Raw genomic sequence first — 21,654 nt, 5'->3', positions numbered from 1 at the left:
TGTCAGATGTTCACATAACAAACCTTTCACACAATTTGTATCTTGTTTAACAATCATCACTAAATTGTGTCAGAAAAAGTCTGTGAAGCATACAGGGTGTAAACGATGTAGATACTAGAAAGTTTATTGGTCATATGAATAATGTTCCTGAACAAAATGTGTTAACATTTTTTTAAATTCTCAAGTTTAAGCTTTAAAAAAAGTATTATGTCCTTTCAGCACCTGTAGAAATCTTCAGAAACCCATTGATTATCATATATATATATATATATATATATATATATATATATATATATAAAATCTGACACTATATCCTTTTCAATGTGACTTAGTTCATGGACATACAGTAGAACTTGGTTATAACGACATCCAAGGGACCTTAAACATTATGTTGTTATAAACGAGTGTCGTAGTAACCGAGATTCACATTATCAATCTAGTGAGGTGGAAATGAAAAATAACAAATTTAATTAGACTTGTTTTAGATTTATGTATTGACTTTTAAGCCTACAATGAACAAAAATAAAATACACGTAGGCCTAGAATTATAAATACAGTATTCTGTATTAAAACAGTTTGTTCAGTACTCACCAAACTACTTTACTTAGAAGTGAAGTAATCAGTCATTTAACTCTATTGTCTTCTACTTGCCCAATATACCCTTTCTAGGGCTAAATTACGTTCTATGTTCATAATTTCAGTTGCAATTTCACTGCTCCCTTCCCTAGCTTCATAGAACATGTTCATAATTCTAATGACTTCTAAAGCGTCACTCACTTCTTTTAGTGGCCATACTGCGTTAAAATGCGTACACTTAGTGAAAACTTCCTGTCAAACCTGATCTAATACCGCATGAATTCGGGCAGGTTACAATGGGATGGGGAATCCGTCTGCATTCCAGAGGTCTATGACAGAAAGAGACTGTAAAGAATTTGTCAGGGTCAGATTTCAACAAAGTATTTCTTAAAATACTTTGGTTCTTAGAAAATCTTATTCCAAACTGAGGTTGAAAATGACGTTATATGCGAGGTAGACGCATATGCGTTTGTCGTATTAAGCAAGGTAGGAAAACATATGTCTTATTGGGAATTAGTTGGGACCACAGAATATTTGTTGCACAAAACGAGATCGCTATAACCAAGTTCTAGTGTACCAGCTTTTTAGCCACTCAAAACAACACGAGCCATTTATGCTCAAGCAACTTTGTCTTATTGTATTAAGTCTGAGCCACTGTTAGTAGTGTAATTTAAATATTACATGCACCCAGACAAAATATTGTAGCCATGAAGAAGATACGTATTAATTGTAGTGTGAAAAACATTATAGCAGATATATTACTTCAGTTATTTTAAAAAATAATTTTTAGTACAACTGATATCAATAGCTGAAAATTAAAATCAAAATAATAACTTTAATAATTGCATTTTCTCTCATATCATAAATACAGAATGTCTTAAAAGTCATGATGGGGTTTCAGAGGATTGTATCTTTGAGTGAAAAGAGGTAGAATTGTAATATTGGTGCCAGATGAAAATAAAACTCTCTGTAGTCCCGTCGCTCTAATTTCTGGCAGCCAATCACGTTGCAGGTCGACCACATTTAAACGTGTGTGTCTTGTGATTCGCTGATGAAGATGTTAAGCATTTCCTAAGGCTGGATAAATACTTAATATATAATCGCCCGCCATTTTGGCTCTTTCGTTGGCGTTCGCAGAAAGCACACAAGGATGTTATTTGCCGCTCAGTTATTTGCTGAATTACAGTGCGTTTAATTTATTATCATAGGAGCTACGACATGATAATGTTTAACGGTGTGTCAAATAGATTCTCGTCTGGTAGCTCGCTAACGAAAGAACAAAAATGCTGAACGATACTACCTACCTAGACTTTATAGAGCCTTCACTTACTAAGATGTAAGCAAAGAGGAGGAGTCATGCCGGGAATCGGGAATAACAGCGTCCTGACTATAAGTTTGAGGCACTCAAGGAAACAAAAGACTGTAACAATGGAATTAATGCAATAATTTTCTCTGCTACAATTAATTATACAAGATAGAGTCAGATGAAGACGTTTCTTTAAAGCTCGATGAACTCTTGTTTTCGGAAGTCGGAGGTGTTCTGAAGCATAGTGCAGAAGTCCTAATTGTCGGACACATTTACGAACTGATTTCTTTGGACTCTGAGCAAAATGCTCTTTGGATGACTTCTGCCATTTCATAATTCGTTGATTGTCTTCCAGTACGCGTTTTCTCCAGTAGGCTTCCAGTTTCTCTTAACCGTCTATCACAACGACGAATGTTATTCTCGTTTGGTGGTTCTTTGTTAAATACTGGACAATATTCGTCATCCACATAGACAAGCAGCTGATGTAACCCATTCAATTCCTAACCCTCTCTGTTATCCTGGACTTTCCTAATGTTATATTCTAGATCAAAGTTAAAAAGTAAAGGTGATTGTGCATCTCCTTGCCTTAGCCCGCAGTGAATTTGTGTTCTCCTTAAAGGTAATAATTTGCATACTTACCGACACCAAGGGGGCTACATTTAATATAATTAAATATGTGCCAAACCTATACGCACATAGAATTATTCCAATTCAGAAACAACTAAGTGAACTAAAAGAACTCCAAAAGGAAATAACATTTCAATGGATACCTAGTCATTGTGGTATACCTGGAAACGAGAAAGTCGATAATAATGCAAAACAGGCAACATATTTGCAACCAAGACCTCTTCAAGTGATATCTCTATCCATTGCTTTTGCTTCAGTAAAGTCTCATTTAACAAACCTATGGATCAACAGTTGGCTTTCTTTTGACAAAGGAAAAATTTTACAGTCTGTACGAAAGAAGCCAAATGACCTGGAAATGTACAAAAACTTGCCCAGAGATGTTCAAACATTTTTAACAAGAGCCGGAACAGGGTACATTGTCACTCAATTGTACCTACACCAATTTCACATTTCTGATAATCCTACTTGTCTGTGGTGTAGTAATCATGATGAAGATCTGGAACACATTCTTCTACTGGGTGTTCATTTCAAAGTGTGTCATGACGTCACTGTTGTTGGGTCACCGATTTGAAGCGAGTTTCACCTTATATGTTAGAGAAGTTGCCTATTATTTAAGGCGTTCTTCAATCTGAACTTGAGAACGTGTACGGTATAACTTGAACGTCGTAGCAACAGATGGCGGTCTGTATGGTCTGTGTGCTACCATAACCTCTTTCGAACTGTGTTTTGCGCCGGCAAGTCGTACGCAGGGTATTTGTTATCATCGGTTGCGTACGGTAAGATTCCACAACACAAATCAAATGCTCCGTGTCCATGTTGACCGTCGAAGTTAATGTCAACAAATACGTGAGTAATCGTCTTAACCCTCTCCCCATATTCCGACAGTACGTATTTCCAAACAGTTCACATTCCTGCCACTACCGGCGTTACCGTACGTATCGGCACGTACTCTTCAGAATGAACGCCGTACTTGCTAGCCAACTTCTCTGCCTCTTAGATTATACACCTGAGCTGCGGAAGTGTAGGAAGATTGAATTCTCTAGGCTCATCAGCTAGCCACATGACGGCATACAGCGAGCCAAGACACATTTTGAACTGAACACTCAGTATACTGTCCATCCATAAACCACAAAAGAAGTAAATTAAAATCATCAGTACCAGTTGCAGAAGACACAGCCCTGCAGTATATATTGACTACACCCCAACTCTGGCTACTAGCAACAGGCATCTATCATGAACACCGATCAAAACACCCCTCATTTCTTGTGAAAAGCAACTGAATAGACTACAGTGGACTTTATGTTGTCGGCAAACAGCTGGATACATTAAGAAGATTGATTGATTAAAGGTAATAATTTGTTTGCAGAAGTGCGTGCTGGAGCAGGGTCGCCAACTGGTGGAAAGTCAGCACTGGGAGAGTGTGTTGGAGTACGTGTTCCTGGCGTGGTCGTACGTGCGAGCCACACCCTTGTGGGACAACCCGCCGCACAATACAGCAAGGCGACAGTGCTTCAAGAGTCTGGCTGCCCAGTGCATGACGGCATTGAAGAAGGGCATGTGGACCAATGAGCAGTGTGAGAGCTTCCAGGAAAAGTAAGTGTGCCAATTATCTGCTCATGTTAGGTATCGGGTGCACAGAATGAGTCGGCATTCCTGTCTGTCAATTTCATGTTGTAATATGCCAATAAGCTGTTAATATTTGACTATAATTATTTTATTTACTGTGCCACCTTTGCTTATCTTAAAAGTTAATAATTCACATTAACGTTTTCAATACATTTGTATCATCTTCAGATGTAGAGTATTAAATGAACATTTATGTTGAAAACCTTGCCTTATGGTATGGAACTTTTTGTGATGGTTTTCGGATCATGTTAGTGTGAATTGTTCTAACTTAACTTAGGTTGGTCTATGATACACTTGTTATATTAAGTTAAGATCACTTGCAGTGCATGTAGTACAATTAAAAGATTAAAAATATTTAAAAGTTATATAAAACTATAAATGTGATCAGAGAAATGCGAAACATTATAAAAACACTTTTAAAAACACTGTAAACACTTGTTAGCCAGTTTTTGACTTCGTTAGATGGGGCTGCTTCAGTTGTTCTTGATATTTAACAACGATCTAAAACACAGTATCAATTTTATCACTAACATGTCTATATTGTGAATTTTATTTCAACTCAACAATGGAATTTTATTCTTCCAACAATAATTTCTTTCTACAATTCACCTTAACGCTCTCGTCAACAATAGGTTTTTCACTCAACACAGTATTCGTTATAGCACTCCACTGATGGCAATGTCAATTTACTTGGACTATTACGAACAACAATGAACTGTTAATCTTAACTAATATTTACAAAGCACTATTTACAAATCAGAACTATCAGTTCTCAGTTCACAGTTCTTCTAGCTCAGTCACTCGAGTTCACAGTATCTCGAACCACAGACCTTCAGAGACAGTCCACTGTACTCGAACTCAGGTCCCTCCAACTGCGGTCCACTGCACTCGAACTCAGGTCCCTCCAACTGCGGTCCACTGCACTCGAACTCAGGTCCCTCCAACTGCGGTCCACTGCACTCGAACTCAGGCCTTCGGATGCTGATACAGTTGCGGACGCACACTCGAGTCGAACTCCGGTACACAAGACTGGCTTGCTTGCTCTGGGTTTCTCACTGACTGGCTGACTAATCAACTGAAAAACTGCTCGAGTTCGCTGGCGTTTCTTCTTTTATAATCACAGCGACGTAGCCTCGAAAGTTCGACGCGTCTCCAGAGATTGCACTCCAGAAAAATCCAGAGCCCTCTCCTCTCTACCAGCACAAGATGCGCGCGCACTCTCGTCGCGTTGACGTAATACACCCCCTCTCTTCTCTCCACCGCGCGCCGTCCCAAAGTGCTCCGCGCGATCTTCTCTGTTGCGGGACGCTGGTCGTGAGTTCGAATCTCACGTCGCTGTCACAATATTATTAAATGTATATTGTTAAAGCATTTCATTAGGTGTGGTCGATAAATTTGGAAATCGTAGATATATGCTACTGGTACAAGATGGATGTTGTCGAGTCCATGAGTTTAATACAGCCTTACGTGTGTTGAACTGCTCCTACTTGATGCCTGGCTGATACGTTAAATACGTTGTTAAATATCAAGAACAACTGAAGCAGCCCCATCTAACGAAGTCAAAAACTGGCTAACAAGTGTTTACAGTATTTTTAAAAGTGTTTTTATAATGTTTCACATTTCTCTGATCACATTTATAGTTTTATATAACTTTTAAATATTTTAAATCTTTCAATTGTACTACATGCACTGCAAGTGATCTTAATATAATATAACAAGTGTATCATAGACCAACCTAAGTTAAGTTAGAACAATTCACACTAACATGATCCGAAAACCATCACAAAAAGTTCCATACCATAAGGCAAGGTTTTCAACATAAATGTTCATTTAATACTCTACATCTGAAGATGATACAAATGTATCGAAAACGTTAATGTGAATTATTAACTTTTAAGATAAGCAAAGGTGGCACAGTAAATAAAATAATTATAGTCAAATATTCCTGTCTGTGTTTTTACTTGCATAATAATTACCTTGATTTTTAAGTCACTGTTACCTTCAGCATAATCTTAAATAGAATATTTCAATAACCAACGTAACTATCCTATGCATGTCTGAACTTCTGCTACTGGAATGTATTGAGATTCTGATGGACGGTTTTAAGGTAAGCTCTCTAGATGAACAGTCTTTTCCCAGTTTAATATAAAGTTGATCCATAAGAACAGAGCTTTTCATAGAGGATGTGTGAAGCTTGCATCTTTTTTTATTAATGAGTTAGGGAGACTGTTGTACCTTTAAACACTTTTCACGTTTTAATTTTGGGAAATGAAATTTTTTAATTAAAAAATGCTTGAAATAATTATTGAATATTCCTTTACACCTTCCTTTATGTATTTTCCTGTTTTACAGAACTATTAAGGATGGAAAAAATAAAATGAAGGGATATGTAATGTGTTCAAAGGTACAACAGGTTCATGTACCTTGGAACATACCCTCTTGTAAGTTGGAACACATGGAATATATATGGGAATATAGCTGTAAAAACTGACAATCCTATTTAAAATGTATTTGCCATCATAAACCAGAGCAGGCTTCTCTGATTGAGATTTTATTTCCTGGAGAAGCAATAACTGCTTCAACAGCTTTCTTCAAGGCATCCGGATCAATTGGGGGCCTCTTAACTCCAGACTTACTTCGTGACATGATCTTAAAATAAGAGCAAAACAAAAACCGATAGTATCGTGTACCTTGGAACATGTTCCATGGTACAAGATGTTTTGTGCTCAAAGGTACAAGAGGGTGCACGTTTATACAAATATGGCTCCCAAAACTAGAGATTCGAATAAATCATGGAAATTAAAATATGTTATTACACACCAGATGATAGCGAACACACCGTACTTGAAACATATATATTTTTTTTTTAATAGGTTATTTTACTACGCTTTATCAACATCTTAGGTTATTTAGCGTCTGAATGAGATGAAGGTGATAATGCCGGTGAAATGAGTCCAAGGTCCAGCACCGAAAGTTACCCAGCATTTGCTCATATTGGGTTGAGGGAAAACCCCGGAAAAAAGCTCAACCAGGTAACTTGCCCCAACCGGGAATCGAACCCGGGCTACCTAGTTTTGCGGCCAGACTTGAAACATATTAACAAATACAATCTGGTTTTGTGTTAAAAAACATATATCAATGAACGAAATGTTTACTTTTAATACTAAAAAACTTCTTTTGTCCACGGAACTCACACTTCGCAGTAAATCAAACTGAAACTACGACCAGAGCTACTTAGGGGCTTTCTCTACAATCTACTACTTAAGTTTGAGTCCTCTGGGTAGCAGCAAAAATTAAAAAACAAAAAATGTTCAAAGGTACACTATGCTAAAGGTACAACAGTCTCCCCTACTGTATTCTTAAATTTAAAGTATTATTTCTGTGCTTTAAATTTCAAGCACTTTTATGAAAACATTCATAAAAGTGTAGGACTGGAGTTGATTATCGTGACATTTGTTACTTACAGGCTGGAATCGTGTCTAGAAGACAATGAAGACATTCAAGCCTGCCTGAAACATCTGGATATCCTCCGCAACAAGTGCTGAGCCGCGTCTTGTTTTAGTTGTATTTTTTTACATAAGTTGTTTTACATACCAGACTTTTCTCTTCCCCTCAATATGAAGGGAAGGGCGTTGTTTACTTGTTCCAAGTAGTTGCAAACGGTGTTTTGAATGTTTGATTGTGTACTATTGTGTGGTCGTATTTATATTAATATTTTAATATATATTTCAATCAAGTAATGTTTCATCATGTTGACTGTATAATCATGACTTGTACAAGATTTGTTTATTAAATGAAGTTTGCTCTTTTACTTTCTAATGACTTTTTAATGTGTATGTCCAACTGCATGCTGATTAGCGATTACTTGGGTGAGAAGTTCATATTTTTTTTTTCCATTGGACACAATTAATTACTGATGATTGTATTCACGAATCAGCACCATTTAAGCCTATTAAACTTGTATATATATTCTTATTAGAGGACCTTACTGTCCTGTATTGAATATTATGTAATCAAAGACTTTGTGTACTCATCACGTAGATACTTATTAATGGAGAAAAATTAATTCCGGCGCCGGGAATCGAACCCAGGATCCCCAGCTTGGCGTGCTGAGTGCTCTTACCATCTGAGCTATGCCAAAACCTGATCCACAGCACTGGCCGAACTCTCCTCCTTTGGTCTACTACCTGCACTTTAGACATATATGTCATGTATGCAGAAGCGCATATTTATATGACTTCATGGCCATTTCAACATCAGTTTTTTCTCCATTAATAAGTATCTATGTGATGGCTACACAGTCATTTATTACACATTATTCAATAGAGGACAGCAAGGTCCTCTACTAAGAAAATGTATATACACAGTGCTTTTTTTCTGAAAAAAAGTTTACTGGAATTCTATCACTCGATCACATTATACAACAAAAACATAGGTTTAAAAATATTAGGCCTACATACCTTATACTACAATAAGTTCCAAACGGAGCTCATCGATTTTAAGCATAAAGGAAATTTTGCGATTTCGACCTATAGTTTCAGGATCAATAACGGAAGATGGCAGCACTAGATTGCAACGATAATAATGAGAAAATGTAAACTCTTGGACTCGGCAGTGGCAGCAATTTTAATTTTAAATTTCGCTTATAAAATATATCTCGTCGGAATTTGTAATGGCAGAATGTTTACCGGAACGCGTTCCGGCTGAAAAAAAGCGCTGTATATATACATACATACGTCAGTGTTAACAGTTATCCAAAACTGTTGTAGAAATTGCCAGAAAGTCATTAAAATATGCGCTCCTGCATATATGATATTTAAATGTCTAAAATGCAGGTAGTAGACCATCGACGATATAAAGGACGAGAGTTCGGCGCTGTGGATCAGGTCTCGGAATAGCTCAGATGGTAAGAGCACTCAGTGCATCAAGCTGGGGGTCCTGGGTTTGATTCCCAGTGCCGGAACGAATATTTCTCTGTTATTAACCATTAAACTTTATTTTATGTTGCATATATTTGCATATATCGATTGTTTTGATAAGTGTATATTGGTATTTCTATGATATTTATAATATGACATGTTAGGAAATTATGGAAGACAAGATTCTGCCTTTAGTTAAAAGAAAAATATATTATGGCGTATTTTTGTGTCTCATTAAAGTTGATTTTATGTTATGCAAAAATGCATAGTTTGACATTTTAAAATAAAAACATCTTATTTTGTTACTAATATTTGTACTGCATATTTAATACATTTTAATTTTTGTGGCCATTGTACTTGGAAGATCTGTGCAGAGTACGGGAATGTCAGCGGAGTCCCGGTGTCTCACATGATACTCTGCTATGCAGTTACTCATGTGCGGCATAATTTTTTTTTCGCGTGACTGCAGGTTCTCACTCAGTGCATTGTTTCGTTTTTCTTGTTCTTAAGTTATTCAAATATGTCTAAAGTAAACCCAGTAAGTCAGTGATCTCAAACAAACTGATCGGGCAGATCTCGCCCCTTCCGGAATAACATTGCTCTCACGAGGACAGCTAGATAAGCATTCGGTATGTTCGTGACAGTGACGTCAAACACCGCGTTAAATGAACGGATTGACTCGTTCACTTACAGTACACATTGCTTACCGTTAGCGTCCATAGAGAAATGGCTCTGTCTAAAGTGGCAAGAAAATCTGAAAACTGTGCGTTACGAGAAAGTTTGGAAAAGATTGTTTTCAGAGTGTGGAACTAATAAAGTTGAGATAAAGGAATTTTTAGACAGTCTTTAAGCACCCAAAACCAGAGCTTATTGATGAGGAATGGATGAAAGATTTACCATTTTTTTAGTCATATCACTGTGTCTTAGTCAAAAGCCTACAAGGGAAAGGTAGCATAAGAAATGAAGCTGTGTTGGAAAGAGTGAGTGAAGAAATAATAATGCTGAAAGTGATTAGGAAGAAGAAATGGAATTGGTTGGGTCACTGGCTGAGAAGAAATTGCCTACTGAAGGATGCACTGAATGAGAGAGAAGCTAGTTGCAGAAGAAGATATCAGATTACAGTGGCGGTGCGTCAATAAGAGCACAAGAGCACGTGAACACTTTGTTTCCATTAATGCACGACTAGTTTTATTATTTAATACCGTATTGGCGTAGTGGGGATGTATAATATCAGGATCGAGTATTTTAAACTTCCCGCATCTTGCATAAACTTCTTATGTAAACTTGGCAACATCCGTTCACGTACAAGCCGTGCTCTTTTCAAGAAGGTTACATATATTTCACGCATGCGCGGGAGAAAATTGTCTTTCGCTGGCCGCTTATGACTCGTCAAGAGCACAAAGCATTAAGTGAACAATGAAGCTATCCTACAGATGTCAGGTGCATCGATGCCTATCATTTACGTGCTATATCTGGAGGAGAAAATTTAATAAGTCTGTATTTTAGCCTGCAGGTGTCAGCATCTCACTGTCTGAACGTTTACTTTATGTGGATGTGTGTACAGTGCTGCTACGAGAGTGTAGTTTGTGAATTACTATACTTCAGTGTCGGCATATAGCATAGTTTGGCTTTCGAACACGTGCCGGCTGAATGCGATGGTGGTATGAATTTAAATATCTGTATGGTGGTGTATATTATTTAAGAATAATATTTACTGGCATGTATTTATAGTAATCAATCTATGCTAATGGGATTACAGTACTGGTATAGGCAATAGTGTATCAATGTGTTGTGAATCAAAATACAGTATATTACTGAACACACGCTTTTGTAAATTGTTTTATGTATTAATTTGTAACAAACGTAAACAATGAACTCTGTTCAAGTAATTTTGAAGAGTAAAGAACTGGCTTTCCAAGAAAAATTGGAAATAAAAAGACTAGGTTTCATTATTATTATTATTATTATTATTATTATTATTATTATTATTATTATTTGTTGTTTTAAATTTATATACGGTTTTTTGGATAGTGAAACATTGGAATCATAACATTTCATATTAGTCTAAAAACATATGATTTCAAATTCTCTTCGATTTTGGAACACAAAATTGTGAACACATAATATTTTATCACGAGCCGCCACTGTCAGATTATAAACAATATTAATATATATGGGTTGTATGCAGGGACTAAGAGGAAGATTGGAGAATGTTGGGTTTGCAGTGAAAGCTCTGCTCTTGGGCAGAAAACTATGAATGAATTCTATATTCTGATGGTGGAATATTGTCGTTTAATTATGTTCAGTATTTTCTTGTGATAATGAGAGAATGTGTAAGCAGATTTATTTCGTAATCTTCGTCATTTAAGAAACATTTCACAAGCACCCTGTAATTATTTTCATATATCATGTTTACACTCGGTAATAAAAAATAGTGTTATATTTTGAAAGTGTGTATGAGAAAACCCCATTTCCCTTTACAATGCACTTTTCATCAGGTCTTTTAAAGTGCATTATATCCAGGTTTTACTGCAATTGAACCCTGTTTAACGGTTTTCTGGGAAAATTGAATAATTAACCTTAATGGGGGTTGATGCTAAATAGGGGTTTTCTATTTTGTTTAAAAAACAGAATACTTTTGCAAAAATTCAGTTTACTTGCCAAAAAGCTACAATATGTAACTGTATCTGTGAGATAAAGTGTTTTTCTTTTTGCGGCTGTTTAGTGATATGTACTGTAACGGTGAAAACATTTCCATCTCTTTACTTTAGTAGCACTGGCACCATGTACCTCAGTGAACACAACAGAGACGAAAAGCATCTGACTCTAAGTTGTGATGGTTACACTGGCTTATAGTTTTGTTTAGGCGTGGCCCATACCGTTAGGACGTGGTGGTGAGGCAGCAGTATTTTCAAGTGGGGTCCTATTTCATAAAAGTACAAATTACAGGTGAGAAAAGTTGATCTTGTAAATTTGTAATTGAAGTAGAAAATAATAGGTTCCAGACCATGATACAAGTCAATTGTCATTTGTTTACAATTTCACAAATTGTAAAATTTAATATACATCCTTCTTTTGGTGATGAAGAAATTGGGATTTATCAAAACTAAAGGCTCATTCACAATGAAAGTTAACTTAATATAAACGTTACATTCAAATCAAGAAGTCATACCATCATTCACGATGGGAACATAAACATAACTGCAAACATACTTGGTAACCATGGAAACATAACAACGACGCCATTTTCTCATATTCTGTCGTATACTTCAGCACTCCACGATTGTGTTCTGTTTGCAGATCACGTAAGCATAAACATGAAAGTTTGGAGTTTGCAAACTTTCATGTTAACGTCTTACGGTAATGTTTATGTCAATGCTTAATGTGAATCATTGTGAATGATCCCATTTGATAGCCCGGGCTCAAAATTCTGTGTTTATGTTACGGTTATGTTTAATTTTCATTGTGAATTGGTCTTATGGCTTCACATTCAAAAAGTTGTACCTCAACTACCATTCAGTACAGACCACATATTTGTGTGAACTTTTTTTTGTTTGTTTAAAATTACAGAATGCTGACCTTTCCTCCTGGGACACACTGTATAATATTAAACTGGGTCTTTGAAAAATGTACCAGTACTCCTTTTCTTAAGATAAATTTATTGAAACTGATAAACAATATTTATTAACAATCAAACAGATATTTATACTCTTCAGTTTGGCTCTGATCTCATGAACAACCGTAAATGCTTTTGTAAAATTTTGTATAGTGATCATTCATAAACTTATTCATGAATCTGATTTGATCCCGCATTATGAAAAATACAACTACAACAACAGCATGAATCTTTTAATGTGAAGAAAAACAATTATTTTAACCAAGAGATACAATATATAAACATCAAAACATCACACAAAAATAGATTATAAATTTATAAGGTCCAAAGTTCAATTGGTATTAATATTCATATAAAATTATTTGAAGGGAATATACAGTACTCAGTGTTTATTACTTATATTTTCATTTTTACAGTTTGCATTGTATTGGGATCTAACTAGGTAAACAACAGTTTTGTGTTACGCTGTCTGCTGCAACCCTTGACCATGCAGAATGTGATGCGATGGGAAATAGTACTTACCAGACAATATACTGGCCGAAAGCTCGTGCTTCTTGCATTCCTGAAAACTTCTAACAGCAGCATTTTAAAGCTAGATAAATAGTTCAATTTACACTGACCGCCAAAAAAAGTGAAACACTTCATTTTTGTATATAATTAGGAATCAATTCTCTTATTTTTAAGATGTTTAACACGTTAGAACCTCCCTCTGAACTGTTTGTGAAAAGAAATTGAGAATGTAACAATCTTTAGGGCAGTTTATTGCACTTATTGAAGTACTAATTTTTATGATTTTATTGAGGGTAGCAGAATAAAAGCTTTCAAGCTACAATTTGTTTTACGACAATCATCATCGATCGAAGGTACATCATCGCAGGCGATTATAAACATTGGTGGCGATGATCATCAGGAAGTGGTTTCTTTATCAGCGTACATCGCTGCCAATTCTCATTTATTTTGCTGCCATAATTCGATTCAATATTTCTACATGGCCTTCTCTAAATATCGATTATTGAACATGTATGCGGCGATGTGCGTCCTGAATTTCCTTCAGGAGCAACCTCCAGCGATCTGCGTCGCATCCAATGATCTATGTTGGTGATCATCGCTGTAATGAAACTGTGCACATTCATTTTAACTGCTAGCAACTCCATGCAACAATTGCCAGTGATGTGTGCCCGATGATGATTGCCGTAAACAAATTGCAGCTTTAAGGTTTACAACATTGTGGCGCCCTTATTGATGATCTGTGGATATCGGAAAACATTTTGAACCATTCACTAAAATTTTAGTCAGTTATTCATGTGCTGTTGTGAGTAAAACATGCCTCTTAGCCATGAAGATGTCGCAAGGGCAGTTTCTTTGGTGGAGGATGGACGCAGCCTTCGTTATGTGGCTCAGGTCATTGGAGCATCGCTCGATAGCATTCACCTTGCAATGCTATAGGGAAATTGGAACATATGACAGGAGACGGGGATCAGGCCGTAGGAGTAGCGCAAGTGCCAGGGATGACGGATTTCTCACCCTGGAAGTTCTGTATGATCACCATACCACAGCAGTACAGGCAAGAAATCGACTGGAAAATGTCAGGCATGTGAGTGAGTGAGCAGACAGTGAGGAGGAGGTTTGCAGAAGCTAATCTTCTGTCCAGAAGGCCTGCATATGGACCCCAGCGAATAGGGATTATAAAGAATGGACACTTCGCGTCGATACCTTTGATGTAGCCGGACCAATTTCAATGACCTTCAAGCCAGCTAAAGCGTCAGATTCTGCTTTCTCCCTAGAGTTGGCGCTGACATCACACCAGCTAGCAGTCGACACAGCGGAAATATAACACATATAATTAATACATCTAGGTACATTATGTACTCAAATAAAATAAATTGGATCCATAAAATAATAAATCTGTCATTAACTGTAATGTCTAGACTCTAGAGTTCCTTTATAATGAGAGTTGAGACGTTGACCCCAACAACAATTAAAATATGTAATGATTTGATAGCGCTGAAAATGGAAAAACAAAACTCTTAAGAGAAGTAAAACCATATACCTATATTATATTATATACAAATATTAAACGAATTCGATACTTAATTTTATAATGTATTATATTATTTTATAATATAATTTATGATATCTGAAATATAAAATATTATTATTACAACTAGTTTGTCACTGAGAAATAGGGAAAAGCTGTTAACTTGAATTTATTTGAAGCAAAGCGTTACTGAATTATGCAATAAGGTTGGTGATGTTTGGATCCTGTGTCTCAACTCTGTTCTCAATTATCATCTTAGCGTATGCTCGATTACACTAACCTCTAGCGCTTAAAAGTGGAACTAACCGCTGGCGCACAGAGAAACAAAACACAGGAAAATTCGCTCAGTGTCCATTCTTTATAATCCCTATTCGAGCCATGGCACAGGGAAGCGCCCTTCGTTTCTTGAGGCAGCACCAGGGATGGACTCCAGAGCAGTGGGCCTCTGTCCTGATGAGAGCCGCTTTAACCTGAGTTCTGCTGATGAAAGAGAAAGGGTGTGGAGAAGGCCTGGAGATAGGTACTCGCCCATTGCTTTCTCCTTGAGGACTCTGTAGTGGTGTGGGCTGGCATCAGCAATATGGCCTGAACTGAGCTCATGTGTCGATCAATGCACAAAAGTACATCGAAGAAATCCTAGAGGACCATGTGATGCCCTTTGCATCCTTCATTATCCAGAACTTCATACCCATGCACGATAATACCCGTCCGCATACCGCTCGTTGTGTTGTGCAGTACCTAGGAAGTTGGGATACGAACTCTAGACTGGCCAACTCGTAGTCCCGACATAAATCCTATTGAGCATGTGTGGGAATGCTCGGAAGGAATGTTCCAATGGCGTGACAACATTTTGGTACAGTTGAGTTCGACATTGCTGGAAGAGTGAAATCTCATCCCCCAAGAGACCTTCCAACAGTTAGTGGGCAGTATGCCTCGACACTTACAGACTCATAGACGCCAGAGGTGGAAATACCCGTTTTTAGCGATTAGTGAGCTCAAGCGGTGCAGTGTAAACATTAACTTTGTTTTCATTGGCCTTAAATTGACAAAATTGTGATGTGAGGTAATTTCAAGAACTGCGAAAGTTACAGAAAATTGTGAGTTACATGCATGTTGCTAATATTGGTTCAGTATTTTCTATAATCAAATATGTTTTCATGAAATTATCATAAATATTTGAAGGGAAATATTTTTTTATTGTGATAAATTAAGATTTTTATGAACATGTAAAATGTTCCACTTTTTTTGCCGGTCAGTGTATATTCAAGTGTTAGCACATGTGATGATGAGCTGTTTGTGATGAATATAGTCAACATGATTGTTCTTGTACACATTGGTATCACAACAAAGTAGTAATGAGCATGAATCATACGCTGAGTGCCCCAATGCAGTTTTGTTCACATGTCTACCTCAGGTGTGTACGCTTCAGTTGAGAAAATGGGGGACAGTTCGTGTTGTTAAGATTGCAATACTGTAGAATTTAGATTATTGTCATTAGTGAATGAAAATACTTGTTGATACATGAATCAGCTTTTTGCTGATGTCATGATGTCGTTTTAGAGGTCAGAAACCAGTGACCAAAAAGTTCAGTTCAAATTTGGTTCATTATTTCCACTTGGAGTTATTGTTTAATTTTGAAATTTATTTCTTTCTTGTTATCTGTTGAAAGATTTTATTTGGAAATATATGTTACAGATATCTGGCTCAGTATGACAGATTACAATTAGATGATTCTGTTAAGTTAAATCTATAGGAATATTCTTCTGTGATTATTAGAAGTTAAATCTTTTGGAGTGTCCTGATCAGTAGCGGCCCGCGGTTACAAATGTTGGCAGTTCTGCATGAAAAAATAATGTATTTAGCAAACGCATGCTGTTTATTGCATCTAAATTGGATAACGCGTGTAATTACAGCGCCTTCTTGAAGTTGACTGTGCACCCGAAATTGTACTCCAACAATCCGTGTGCTACACCTCTCCTACCTGGTACAACTAGTTACATAGTGGAGATGTGCCCCACATGCTTTTCTAGTTTTTTAAGTCAAATTAACTAAATCCTTCACTCCGATGCTTGTCCATGTATTTTCTCCTCTAAACAGAATACACGGGTGGGGGAGAAAGCGTTTTCATGAGCGCAGCAAAAAAACCAATCGTTTCCATTACACATTTCGGTATTAAAATGACTAGTAGGCTACATGATTTCCTTGATTTTTTCCAGAAATTTCAATATTTAAATTTTGTGTAGGACGTCCTAATTTCTTAAGTTAACATGCAATTTCTCTTTTAATTTCGAAAAGGGTTGGTCGATTAGGTTTTCATTTCATTTATTTTTAAAATAAAATATTTTCTTAGACACACTCACTAATCACATCACACCACCCACAGTAATGATATAGGCTACAGTAGTCCAGAAGCCTATGTGTTCTAACGCAGGTCATAAAGAGATGAGGGTGTTGGCGGTTCTGTTGTATATTCGGAGAGAACTGCTTCGGTTGCAGCTCTAATGCAGTCTTATGGGACGGTGAAGAAAACCAGTTTTCTGCTGCCGACTACCCTACGTTGAGCTCCAGGAACTGCCAATCACAGATCCGAAAAGTACACTACAGCTGAAATTCTCGAGCAGTTCAAGGCTCCTACAGACAGTAAATCTCGAATCGAAGAAGAATGAATTGGAAAAATAAATGAAACAATGAAGTAGATTACATAAAATCACGTTTTACATTTTTAATTTTTTTAGGTGGATTTAAATGGCGGTTCTGCAGCTCTGCAGTTCTTATTGTAGAGCCGCCCCTGGTCCTGATCTTCCCGCAGTTACTGAAAATGGCTAGTTACTAGAACAACAAAAAGTGAATAATTTAAACCAAAACTATAGTAAGAGTTTGTTCTGACAGGTTGGCTTAGTTATTACTGTTTAAATACTAGAAAAATTCGTACCGGCAACGGGAATCGAACCCAGGACCTCTCAGCTCTTTACCAACTGAGCTATGCCGGGACACGATCCACTGCGCCGGCCGAACCCCTCTCGTAGTGTTATTTTACGGCCTTACTACCTGCATTTGAGACGATAACATTATATATATGCACATAGTTCACACTAGTCATATAATATTCAATGAGGTGGGCAAATATGAATATTTGATATATATTGGCTTAATTGCCGTCCAAACCTGTAGAGTAATGGTTAGCGCATCTGGCCGCGAAACCAGGTGGCCCAGGTTCGAATCCCGGTTGGGGCAAGTTACCTAGTTGAGGTTTTTTCTAGGGTTTTCCCTCAATCCAATATGAGCAAATGCTGAGTAACTATCAGTGTTGGACCCCGGACTCATTTCACTGGCATTATCATCTTCACTTCATCCAGATGCTAAATAACCTGAGATGTTATCGTAAAATAACCTACTAAAAAAAATCTTCTGGTCCCCCCCATCCCAAAAGCCCTGGTAAAATTTTTATACTTTCCATGTTAATTTATTTTGGTTATACATTTTTCATCTCATTCACTTAAGTCAAACAGAACATCCTTTCTGGTCGTCACTCGGGAGCTTGCAGCTGCTTACACTCTACGAAACATACCTGGAGACTTTGAACATGTACGACAGGCAATGACACGTCATTGCAGAGTTTGTATTGAAGCAGGAGTGCGCATTTTTTAACAGTTTTTGTAAATGAGTACAAATGAGGACCGTTTTTGCAAAACTTGCTAACTGGAAAATTTGCAAAATTGAGATTTTGATGGATTCGTTAACATAAGGCAGGCCTCTACATGATGTTCAAAGCGTCTTAGTAAAATTGGGTTATTTCTCTTCATTGTAGTGTGTCAAAGTGTGATCGTTTTTTTCAAAACTTGCTTTCTGCTATAAGTTAGACATACAGCAAAACTTGCTTACTATAGTGTTTTGTCTCTCCTGTAAAATTGAATTTTTTCAGTTAGCAAGTTTTGCAAAAATGGTCCTCAAATTGAAATGGTTTTGAGGAATGAGTCATAAGTAACATTACAACAATAGACCGTTTTTCCTTACAGTACAGTACAGTTTCTGAACCATGGTTATTTAACAAAAAACGTTTGTTTTGGTCTCTTGTATCATCCCTAGAAGTTTCAGTATTGAATGTAGATACATTCTGTATGATTATTGTGTAAGTGTAATAATGACACAAACATTTTTATTATACAAATTTAAACAGAAGTTAAAATTATTAAAAATTGGATGACTGTGAAGAAATTACGTTTCAAAGATTTTATAAGGATATTCGTGAATATGACCCTCCCTTCCCCTTGATAAAATTCTGCATACGCCACATTTTGAACACCTGCTCTAGATAGAATTCATTTAGGGATGTCTGCTCTTAGTGAGGAATCTTAACAGAATATGTGCATTATCTCAACAATGGTTCATTTACGGTGCTTTTTTGCTTGGTTAGTTTGTACTTTTCATCTGTAAATTATTGACCATCACTTTTGAAACACACTGTACTGGGTGTTCAGTTCAAAGTGTGTCATGGCTCGCTGTATGCCGTCATGAGGCTAGTCGATGAGCCTAGAGAATTCAATCTTCCTACACTTCCGCAGAGGTGTATTACTTATGTGCCGGAGAAGTTGCCTAGCAAGTACGGCGTTCATTCAGAAGAGTACTTACCGATACGTACGGTAACACCTGTAGTGGCAGGAATGTGAATTGTTTGGAAACACGTACTGAGGTAAGTTTTTTTCTTACTGTCGGGATATGTGGAGAGGGTTAAGACGATTACTTACGTATTTGTTGACATTAACTTCACCGGTCAACATGGACACGGAGCATTTGATTTGTGTTGTACAATGTTTCCGTACGCAACCGATTATAACAAATACCCTGCGTACGACTTGGCCGCGCAAAACACAGTTCGAAAGAGGTTATGGTAGCGCACAGATCGTACAGACCACCATCTGTTGCTACGACGTTCAAGTTATACCGTACACGTCCTCAAGTTCAGATTGAACGCCTTGATTAATAGGCAACTTCTCTGACATAAAAGCTGAAACTCGCTTCAAATTGCTGACTCATCAACAGTGACGTCATAACACACTTTGAAATGAACACCCAGTATATGATCTGGCAAATGCAATGATCAGTAGAAATGACAATAATCTAAGTTCTGCTGCATTGCTCAACAGCCGAAAAAACAATTGAAGCTAGAAACAGTGATTGTCACAAATGTGGTGAATTGACTTCAATAGAGTGATTTGTTGTTGTATGCTTTGTCATTGTTGCAAACACATATTTCCAGCATAAGCCCGTGCGTTTATCATACTGTTACAAGCTGGTGCCGATGCGAAAGCTGGTGCATTCCTTTATCATGATCACTACGCAAGAGTTTGCTTCTCGTGAGGTAATACCTTGCTCGACATTTCTCTACAAGCTCGTCTCCATGTTGACGCGAACTACAACGCCACTGGCCCGCCTCTGCTCTCTGCTGCGCCGGAACATGTCCTCGCCGCGGTCCGTGAGCGATCTCCGGAGGCGGGTCAGTGCAGGGAGGCGCAGGGCTTCTTCGTACTCGGGGGGAGGGAAGGGATCAGCCGGCACACAGTCTGCCAACGGGCCGGGGTAGAAGAGCATCTGTGAAGCGCTGGCCACCACAGTGTTGTTGTTGTCTGGGATGGCGTCCATGAGCACAGCCTCCGAGTAGCTGGGTACGAGTGCCTGACTCCACTCGGCGCTGTCCATGGTGCTGCCTGTGGACATCTGCACCACCGTGCTGCTGGGAGTTGTGTAGTTCACTCCAAACAACTTTGTTACCTGCAACCAGTTGCGTTTCTCATTATACAGGGTGTTTCACAATTGTAGGTACAAACTGCAGGGTAGAGAACAATGAAACTAGGCAAAATGTCTTAGTAAACCATGCAGACTCAGCATTCTCCAGTCTTCCCTATTTTCCGCCTTCCTCTTTGTCTCCGCATATGATCTTAATGTTGTCTGTCATCTGATACCTTCTTTTGCTCCAACTTCCGTTCACCATTCCTTCCAGCGTCTCCTTTAGTAGATAGTTTCTTCTTAGAGGCCCAGCCCATTTCTTTTCCTCTTTCTGATCACTTTCAGCATTATTCTTTCTTCACCACTCTTTCTGGCACAGCTTCATTTCTTATTCTGTTCATCCATTTCACCCATTCTATTTTTCTCCATATCCATATTTAAAATCCTTCAAGTCGTTTCTCTTCACTTCGTTGTAATGTCCATGTTTCTGTGCCATACAAAGCACTTCACTACTCTGTTGCTTAGTTCTTTTTCCAGAGGTACGCAAAATATGCTCTTTTTTCTATTAAAAGCTTCCTTTTGACTTCCTGGCAGCAGCTCAAGTAGTACACCCCAAGAATTCGAAGTTGTCCACTTGCTCTACTGTCTCATTTAAAATTCGCACGTTTGCCTTCTTTGTTTTTCTTCTTATGACCATGTCTTGTTTGCATTTATCTTCATCCCATACTGCTCACAGCGCTGTCATTTAGTTCCAGTAGCATATATCTTAGTAACATATCATTATTATTACTATTATTATTATTATTATTATTATTATTATTATTATTGTGCCATTTAGCATTTTCGAATTACTAATACTATTTTCTTATAAATAATCACTTGAATCATCAAAATGTGTTCTTTGAATAGAAGAGGAGTCAACTATAAACTTTCAGCACATACCGTACTAAACTGCAAAGACGTGAACATTTGAAAAAGTGTTGATAGAATCATAGATGTTTACTACAAAAAGTAATGGATTGCCATTCATTTCAGTCATAGTGTTCTGCCCAAAGGCAAGTCTTTCATCGCAAACACAGCATTCTCCAGTCTTTCCTATTTTCTGCCTTCCTCTTTGTTTCCTCATATGATCCATTATATTAATGTCGTCTATCATCTGATATCTTCTTCTGCCCTGAACTCTTCTCCCGTTCACCATTTCTTCCAGTACATCCTTCAGAAG

At 37.5% G+C, this 21,654-nt stretch overlaps 2 protein-coding genes across 3 annotated transcripts in view; one reads left to right on the top strand and one right to left on the bottom strand.

Moving 5' to 3' along the window:
- Positions 1-7,946, top strand: part of LOC138711082 (uncharacterized) — a 28,406-nt gene extending 20,460 nt beyond the window's left edge. For both annotated transcript variants that reach the window (XM_069842396.1, XM_069842397.1), the window contains 2 exons: positions 3,876-4,102; positions 7,602-7,946. In XM_069842396.1, the coding sequence (XP_069698497.1) occupies positions 3,876-4,102; positions 7,602-7,680 (306 nt within the window). In that variant the 3' untranslated portion in view covers positions 7,681-7,946. The remainder of the gene's footprint in view (positions 1-3,875; positions 4,103-7,601) is intronic.
- Positions 7,947-12,699: 4,753 nt separating this feature from the next.
- The window catches only part of LOC138711078 (transmembrane protein 151B-like), a 34,051-nt gene continuing 25,096 nt past the window's right edge, over positions 12,700-21,654 (bottom strand). The window contains exon 5 of the mRNA XM_069842391.1: positions 12,700-20,477. Within this exon, the coding sequence (XP_069698492.1) occupies positions 20,091-20,477 (387 nt within the window). The 3' untranslated portion in view covers positions 12,700-20,090. The remainder of the gene's footprint in view (positions 20,478-21,654) is intronic.

This window comes from Periplaneta americana, chromosome 12 (assembly GCF_040183065.1).
Source record: "Periplaneta americana isolate PAMFEO1 chromosome 12, P.americana_PAMFEO1_priV1, whole genome shotgun sequence".
Classification (NCBI taxonomy): domain Eukaryota; kingdom Metazoa; phylum Arthropoda; class Insecta; order Blattodea; family Blattidae; genus Periplaneta; species Periplaneta americana.
The sequence above is the reverse complement of the archived record's forward strand: the minus strand, read 5'-3'. Positions and strand labels throughout refer to the sequence as shown.